This window comes from Falco biarmicus, chromosome 14, assembly GCF_023638135.1.
Source record: "Falco biarmicus isolate bFalBia1 chromosome 14, bFalBia1.pri, whole genome shotgun sequence".
Lineage (NCBI taxonomy): Eukaryota > Metazoa > Chordata > Aves > Falconiformes > Falconidae > Falco > Falco biarmicus.
Window position 1 is genome coordinate 9,473,143 of NC_079301.1, and position 8,676 is coordinate 9,481,818.

Genomic DNA, 8,676 nt, shown 5'->3' on the forward strand with positions numbered 1-8,676 from the left:
CTCCATCAAGCTGGGCTCGGGTTTCCAGGCTGCAGGCATGGCAGCTGCCAGTGTCTGACCTCCAGCCTTCCTCTGCCTCAACACGCAATTAAACAGCACGGCAGCCTCTGTCCTCTGGCAGGAATCCATCCTTCTTGGCCTTGGCTCCAGCGGGAGTTTCGACCTGATGGGGCTCAGACGTGCCGTGTTGAAGCCAACCCTAGTTGTGGTCCTCGTGGAAATGGTACCAGTTTGGACCCCACAGCAGTTGCTTCGAGCCTCACCACTGGGGTCAAGGTGCCCTGGGAGCACATACAAGAGTTAAAGCTTCTAAACAAGAGTTTACCAGTGAGCCCTTTGCTGCCAGCACGCAGCCCACTGCTGTCGGACCCTCGGGATGGTTGCTCAGCTGCTGAGGGTCCATTTTGCCAGGCCTCTTGTGGCAGAGGTGCTTGGGCACAGCAAAGGGAGCTGCAAACCTTCCCCCCGCGCTCCAGCCGCAGGCTTGGCCGTAACCCCTTCTCTCTGCATCGCCTGGGTTGTTGCTGCCTTGCAGTCCTGCTTTGCATAGCCGGGACGGTTGGGTTGGGGTGAGATGTACTCTTCCTTTGGGAGGTTCTGACCCATTTTGATGCTTAAGCAAAGTCATCCCTTCCTCGCCCCCTTTCAGCAGAGCAGCTCTGCCTGCGATGATCCTGCTGAGCACCACGGCATGGGTGGCTGCATACCGCTTCCCTGGCAGCTCCTCCAGGCTCTGAAGTCTCTGGCTTTACTCAGTGCTGTCATCCCCTGGGGTTTTGCACCTCCCCACTTCGACTTCAATTTATTTTTTTTCTTTAATGTTGCTTTTAGAAGCTTGCTGCAAGGATGCTTTTAAAAAAAAAAAAAAATCATTAGATTGCAAAAAAAGGATTCTCATCAGCCCCTGTGCTGGGCAGAGGTGGGGAAGGGGCTGGCACAGATGCGCTATGTGACCACAGAATTATCCTTCAAAGCAAGCAGATGGCTCAGTCTCAATAAGCGCCTTAGAGAAATTCATGGAGGTCTTTGAGGTTTCAGTTTGCTTTGTATTTTCTCCAGGGGCTGTGCAGGAAGGAGAAAGGGGGCTGCTTTGGGCTGAGGAACTGGACAGCTGAAGGAAGGTCTGTCCAGTGACAGCACACGTTTCTTGGTCCGTTTCAACAAAAAACATCAAGTCTTGGCAAAAGTCATCTCATAGCAAAAATGTCAGGCAGGGACATGCTCCCGTGCAGGATCTCTGGGATGCTAACATGTGGTAGCGGTGTTTGTGCAGAAGGAAGAGGATGGAGCACCTTCCTGACCATGCAGGCTATTAAAGTGCCCTGGGACTGGCCGCGGGGCATTTGCGTGGCAGCACCACCGCCCCAGAGACGGTGCCTGTGCTTGGTCAGTCAGAGGAGCTACGGTTCTGGCCCATGGGTGAAGCTTGGCCTTCCTGGCACCACAGTGATGCTGGGACACGTGGCAGCTGGCGTGCCAGGAGGACGCAGTGTGAGAGCTGGCACTGCTGTGGCTGTGGGGGGGCCGAGCAGACCTCTCCTCTCTTCCATCCCTGGCTTCCAGCCGATCACCCTGCCTGTCTCTGCCGTTTTCCCATTTTCCTTGTCCCACCTATGGGTAGAAGAGTCAGAGCACTGAGAAAGGCCAGCTTTCACACCACAGCATGCGATGTGAGCCATTAGCTGGGCGTTTATCTGAGGGAAGCTTTTGACCTTTCCTGAGCTTCTCTGCAGTGATGGGTCATGTGCAAATAATTCACGGCTCCCCAAAATGCTCTGGCGTCATCCCTGCAGTGATGTGATAAGCAGAGTGGGTGATGCAGCACGGGGGAGTAAACTCAGCATTGTGGGACTCTTAGTCCTCGCATTCCTCAGGGAATAGCTGTGTGCAGTTGAGATACCAAAAGCAAGCGGCTATCACACCATCTCGAATTCCTGATGGCTCCAGGGTCAACCTACTTTCTCAGTTGCCCATGAGCTCCTTTTGTTCTCTGCTTCACAGGCATCCAGCTCAACTTTATTAGAAACCCCTTGTTTCTGACGCGTGCGGCTCTTTAAGTTGGAGGGATGATTCACAGTAAAGTTTGAGCTCTATCTGCGAACATGTTGTCTCAGGCTCTGAAGCACAAGCTTCAAGGAATGGGCAAGAGCGCAACACCCCCTTGTTAAGAGAGCAGAAAGAACAAGCTGTTACGTACAGAGCTAAAAATAATTGCAAACCTTTGAGTCTTCCTCCCAGTTGCAGCAGAAGGATGCTCTAAGCGCTGATGGCCAAATCCATCTCTGGCCTGGCTCTGACTTGATGTTGCATTAAAGCTTTTGTGACCATTCGAAGCTCAGTTCAGATAAACGCAGAGCAGCGCAGCGCAGCTGCTTGTCTGGAGCTGCTGTGATTTCTAACTTGGATGAGAGTGGCTTTAGGCAAACTCAAAAGCTGGTGTTCCCCAAAGGGACAGCACCTTTTTTTGTAGCGTTTTAAGAGGGAAACTTAAGAAGGGGAGAAGTGCACAAAATAGCTGAGATTTGCCCAGCAGCTGGCACAGCATCTCTCTGTAAGTCGTGTCTTGAAAGCAGGATTCATCTGGGAAATAATAACGTGGTATAAATAACATCCATGAGCCTGTTTGCAGGGAGCCGTGTTCAGGCCGGGTAGGATTTGGGCTCTTTCCGGGACATCCCATAAGCATCCCTGCTGATGGGCTGGCTTCCTGAGCGTGGGGTGCTGGAGGGAGCCCTGGCACCTCCACGCTCACTGCAGGGTTTGATGAGCATCTTTATTCAGTGTCCTCTCCACAGTCTCCCTCGACGGCGATGGAGATATCTGCCCGATGAGGCTGCCAGCCACCTGGGGTGAGGGTGATCCGTTACAACGCCGTTTCTTCCACCAACATACAAGTTTTTATTCATCCTTTTGTTTTTACAACAGCAGCCAAGGGAGGCACTTTGTCACCACCTGTGACCAAAGAGCACGAAGGGAGAGCAGCCGAGGAGTTTGAACTATAATAAAATGCTCGCTGTATTGATCTTGGCTCAGGATTTGTTTCCCTTCTTGCATTAACTCCCCATCGATTTCTGTGATGACCTTAGAGCGTACGGTTTGGTTGGCCGGCACCACCCCCGTGCCTGCACCCCGCTCCCCTCCCAGCCTCGCCAGACTGCTGACGGGCCAGGTGGTACAAGGTGCTCGGGGTGAGCAGAGCTTTGCTTTTGCCTCCTCGGTCATAGAGGCTGGTTGCTCTAGGTTAGTTGCTGTAGTTAGCATAGGGGTTAGTGCTATATGGCACTAACTTGTTATTGCTTGAGGGATGGATCATTATGTTAGTGCATCATCCCAAGAAACTAGATCCGAGAGTGTAGGAGACCTGGCAGGAGTCAAAGAAGGAGCTTGGGTTTGCCCTGGAGATGCTCCATTCCCCCGTGTCAGGGACCTCGACAAGGCTGTGGTGGTGTTGCACCAAAGGAGCCCACCGCTCAGGTGTGACCAGGGACAGCTCTTGCCTGCCGGGGTGGCTGCTTGGCATGCTGGTACTGGTGGAAAGCCCTGTCACTTTGCCAGGTTGGGTCCTCCAGTGCTGCCAGAGACCTGCTGACATGAGGCAGAGCAAAACTCTTCCCCTCTTTGCAAGGGACAGCATGAGGTTTGTTGCTGCTGCTCCAGGTGCATGACATAAAAGCGAGCTTTGTCTTTGCTCCCTCTGAACTCCAAGTCCCACTGTGAAATTGTTTAATGGCACTTTTGGGAGCAAGGACCATCCTGGGGGTCACGGAGGGGGCTTTGGCTCCCTTTGCCTGTGTGAATCTGTGGCCAAAGCCTTGGAGTCGGGGGGCAGCAGCAGAGCCCAGGTGAGCGTGGGGACGGTGGCAGCGCTGATCGCAGTGTCCAGCTCTCTGAGGTGCCATTGTGTCCAGCTGCTGATGCTGTACTGGGCTCCTTGGCTTTATTTGGTTTTGCGAGTTTATTGTATTTTCTACTTACTTAAATATTTATGAGCTTGGGTGCTCTAAATGGGAAGAGGAATGGCGACTCCCCAGGTTTCCTTTCCCCCGTTGGACACTTTGGTGCTTACGATTCGCTTTTTAGTCCAGCCAGAGACAATTTTCTGTAAAACATTGACATCTAGTGGCTTTTCTGCTGAAGGAAACGATAGGGAACAAAAGATTGGCTGCGGGGTGGCCAGTTGTGATGCCACTTGGAAAAGCAAATGACTGTCCTTTCTCCTCCTTACCCAGCACCGAGGACATGGCAATCACACCCGGGGGCTCAGGGCTCCGGGGCGCACAGTCCTCAGCGTCCTCAGCATCCTCAGCATCCTCGTCCTGGAGGAGCGCCCTTCCCTGGCAGGACAGTTTGCTTGTTGAGCTACTTTAATTCCATCTAGTGAAGCGGATGGCTGGTACCCTGACAGTGTACCTCCAGCATCATCGCTGAGGTCATGGTCATATTAAAGGCGGCACAAAGAGCTCGGGGTGTATGGCTTCAGGCTGCCGACACTGGAACGCATGGTGTTTGAGGGTGGATGTTAGTGTGTGACCCAGGGTGATCTCTTAAAACTATACATTCAGTTGAGCTTGCAGCCTCTCCAGCTGGCGGCGTGACGGGGTTCCCTGCGGCAGCGTGTCCCCTGCGTGTGCCACTGTCATGTTGCTCCAAACCAAAGCCAGCACCCCCTTTGGAAATGTTTTCTTTTACAAAATGCTGTAATGCATCCTTTAATTTCCTGTTACTCACTTATCTCTCCTCTCTCATCATTGTAGTCCTGTATCAGGTGAAGGCAAGAGTATAAAACGAGATTTGCATGGGTGTTTCAGAGATCCTCATTTCAGTGCAAGTGTGTTGGGGCTCCTGGGCACATCCCGTTTATCTGGCCTGTGAAAGGAAATGTTTTGTAGAAAATGTCTTCTTCGTAGGTGTAACGCTGCTCTGGGGCTTGTGCAGCTGAGACCCACAGCTGCTCGTCAGGAAATGTAGCACAAGCAGCTTTTTGCAAACTACAGAAACTTGTCAGTGCAGCTCTGTTGTACAAGGAAAATAAAAAATCCAGAGCTACCTGTGCCCTGTTTGGGTCGGGGCTTACGTCCTGGGACATACTTTGGTTATTCTCCCAAGGTCTGGGGAGAGCATCAGTTGAGGCACCAACCAGCCGCAGCATGTTGCCCCAGGAGCAGCCCAGCACAGAGGGAAATCTTGGGTTCCCTCCTGCTTCTGCAGAGGCAAAACCCATTAGGCAGAGGCAGATGTGTGCAGGTGGATGCAGCCCTTTGTGCTCCCCCCGGGGGGGTTGTTCAGCTGTCCTTCACCCTGCCGAGGTGAGCGTGCAGAGGAGCACTCTGCAGCAGGGCTCCTGAAAGCCTCTTAAGTGCATCTCCAAGTTCCTATTGATTTTCAACGTTAATGCGCCGTGTGCTGGAGACGCACGGGACTAAACGCTCTTCCTTCCTCTCCCCTTGGCAGGAATTTCTACTATATCACCATCCTGCGTGACCCCGTCTCCCGATACCTGAGCGAATGGCGCCACGTCCAGCGAGGAGCAACGTGGAAGGCGTCCCTGCACGTCTGCGATGGCCGGTCCCCGACCACCGAGGAGCTGCCCAGCTGCTACACGGGGGACGACTGGTCGGGCTGCTCCCTGCAGGAGTTCATGGATTGCCCCTACAACCTCGCCAACAACCGCCAGGTCCGCATGCTCTCCGACCTCAGCCTGGTGGGTTGCTACAACCTGTCGGTCATGCCCGAGGAGCAGAGAAATAAGGTTCTGCTGGACAGTGCCAAGGAGAACCTGAAGCGGATGGCCTTCTTCGGCCTGACCGAATTCCAGCGGAAGACTCAGTATCTCTTTGAGAAGACTTTCAACATGAACTTCATCTCGCCGTTCACACAGTACAATAGCACAAGGGCCTCCAGCGTGGAGATAGACGGGCAGACTCAGCAGCGCATCGAGGCCCTCAATTTTTTAGACATGGAATTGTACGATTATGCAAAAGACCTGTTTTTGCAGCGGTACCAGTACATGAGGCAGAAGGAGCACCAGGAAGCGCGGCGGAAACGCCAGGAGCAGCGCAAGATCCTGAGGGCGAAGCAAGCGCACCTGAGAGAGCAGGGAGAGAACAGCTCCAGCACTGACTACATAGGGAATGTGGAGCGGTGGCGGCGGTAGGGGAGGGGGGGGGGGGGGGCTCGCCAGGCGCTGAGAACGGAGCAGAACCCAACCTAACCTGCAAATCGAAGATGACTGAGCAGTCCAAACAAATTGGCTTCTCAAGGGTTTGAAGCAAAAAGAGGTTAAAATGTTGCCTTTGCAGTTGCCTTTGCAGTAAATGTTGTACTGTACGTGGGACACTTAATCTTAGCGTGTAATTAAATTGTCCTTTTTAGGTTTGTTGGATTATTTATGAAATACAGGAGCCAAGTAGGCTCATCGGAAATGGTTGCTTGGACGTTTATTTAAAAGAAAAGAAAAAAAAAGATATCCTTAAATTAGTTATGAGTACAAAATGGGATGCTGGAAAATGTTTATGATGCTCGGCTGAGATCTATCTGGGAAGCAAACTCATTTCCTAATAACGAGCATTTAGCATACTCTCACAATACAGTATATGAGCAAAACCTTTTCCCTTTGATTTTATCTTAATTTTATTTTAATAATGTGTTTTCAAGGGCACCGACTGCTTATGATATTTACCAAGTTAATGAATGGACGATGAAGGGAACAATAAAGGTCTAGAAAAAATACTGACTAGTTTTATGTATAATATTGGCTTTTAAAAGGAATAGAAGTAATTTCTCTAGTTATATAAATATTTAAAGTTTTAAACTTTTTCTACCTACTGCTGTTTAGAGTTTTAAGCTTGGTCTATCTCATATTAAAATAAAAATAAAAAAAGACATACATACTTTTCTGAACTCGATGCTAATGTTAAAGACACTGTTTCTAGAGTTTTTCAGGGCAGTATGATTTTAATCATTCTGGAAAACTTACAGCACATTGTCATGTTTGTTTCATAAAACCTTTTCCAAATTATAATCCTGTGACAGTGTCTCACTTTAAGTCTTTCTTACCCATTAGAATACATAATGCTGAATTTATCATTCCTTAATAATTGGTGGTATTAACTAGATGAAATTATGTTGCGGATATTTGTGTAGTGTCTTTAAAACGTCATAAAACTCTCTAATCCCAGCAATATTATGAAGAGAATTGCTCAATGGAAGAAGTAGATTTTCACTTGAATTAGGATTTACTTCCAGTAAATCTTTGCTACACCAGATAAGAACAGGGCTCTTTTTTTTTTTTTTCTTTTTTTTTTTTTTTCCCCTCTACACTCTTGAGCCCTTCTTAGCGATGACAGATGGGTGATGACTAAAAATGACGGAAAACAGTTTTATCATAGCCATAGTTATACAGGATGGGCCGGTTGCGTGGTGCACAGGGATGCAGGAGCTTGCTCCCAAGCAGGCTTTGCTGGGGCTCAGGGTGCGGAGCTGCACTGGGCTCCCCCGCAGCCCTTCGGCCTCGCTGAGATTGACAGGGAGAGGAGACGGGGCAGGAGGTGCAAGGGGCTCCTATAAATCTCTATGCAAAAAAAAAAAAAAAAAAAAAACCTCTGCAAGGCTTGGGCTATACATTCAGCAAGTTCAGAAATTTTGTATGTAGCCTGCAACGCTCCCAAGCTTGGCACTGAGCGGCTATCTCGGGGCGGGTGCGTGGTGATGGAGGCACCCGAAAAGGTCCCAGCGTACACAATGCTTACCAGGCTCACTTGCACTGTTGCCTTTCGCCTGTAATATTCTATACACCAAGAGGGCAGGGGGGCATAAAACGGGGCAGAAGGCTTTAAAAACATCTTACGGCTCCACGCCTAACTTATCTGAAAGTTGTTTTACATCCAGTGTTGCATTGCAACCCGGGGGGGCAGCGATCCTGCCGGGGGCAGGCAGAGAGCAAAGCAGCAGCAAACCAATACCCTGCATTAGCAGCTTGGAGAAGAGAATAACTTCATGTACAGCATTATTATTTTTTTTTTTTTTAATGAGAACTGCAGTTGCCAATATGATGTCTCGGTTGTATTTTGGTTTTTAGGGGGGAAAATAATTCGCTCTTAAAACTGAAAGGCACTGCTGTAAACAGGACTTAACTGTGGGCGAGCTGGGGGGCCTGTTGCAGAAGGTGCGTTTTGTTTTTATGCTGTGGTGTGCATGGTTTACAAAGACTAGTTGCATTTTCTTTGTGTATACTGTTTATTGTATATAGGGGATGTACGAATATAAGGATACCATTTTGTCATAACCATATCAAATTCTACTGATTTCCACTGTAGACGCTGTCTTATTGTGTAGATTTACAGGCCGATCCACTGACTTTGATTGTGTAATTTAACAATAGAACTGATAAATAAAATTTAACTACAGTCTTCTGATTTTCATGTGATTATTTCTTTATCTGATGACGTGTTGGGAATTGTGCAGTTCAGAATGAATGGAAATTTCAACATGAATGAAATAGCAGTTGACAGGCAAGTATATGAGTTTAAAATCATGGCTTTTCTGAAGTGTGTTTAAACTACAGCTTTCAAGGGCAGAGCCACTTTGGACGTTCTCTGGTTCAGGAGTTACTGCAGAGGTTTTGGCTGCTTTTCTGAGCGGTCCTCAGGAAAAAAAAAAAAAAAAAAAAGGCTGTGG

General features: G+C 49.3%; 1 protein-coding gene across 1 annotated transcript in view; it reads left to right on the plus strand.

Annotated features, from left to right (window-relative positions):
• Positions 1–8,414, plus strand: part of HS6ST2 (heparan sulfate 6-O-sulfotransferase 2) — a 136,368-nt gene extending 127,954 nt beyond the window's left edge. The window contains exon 2 of the mRNA XM_056360008.1: positions 5,452–8,414. Within this exon, the coding sequence (XP_056215983.1) occupies positions 5,452–6,154 (703 nt within the window). The 3' untranslated portion in view covers positions 6,155–8,414. The remainder of the gene's footprint in view (positions 1–5,451) is intronic.
• The last annotated feature ends 262 nt before the right edge of the window (positions 8,415–8,676 follow it).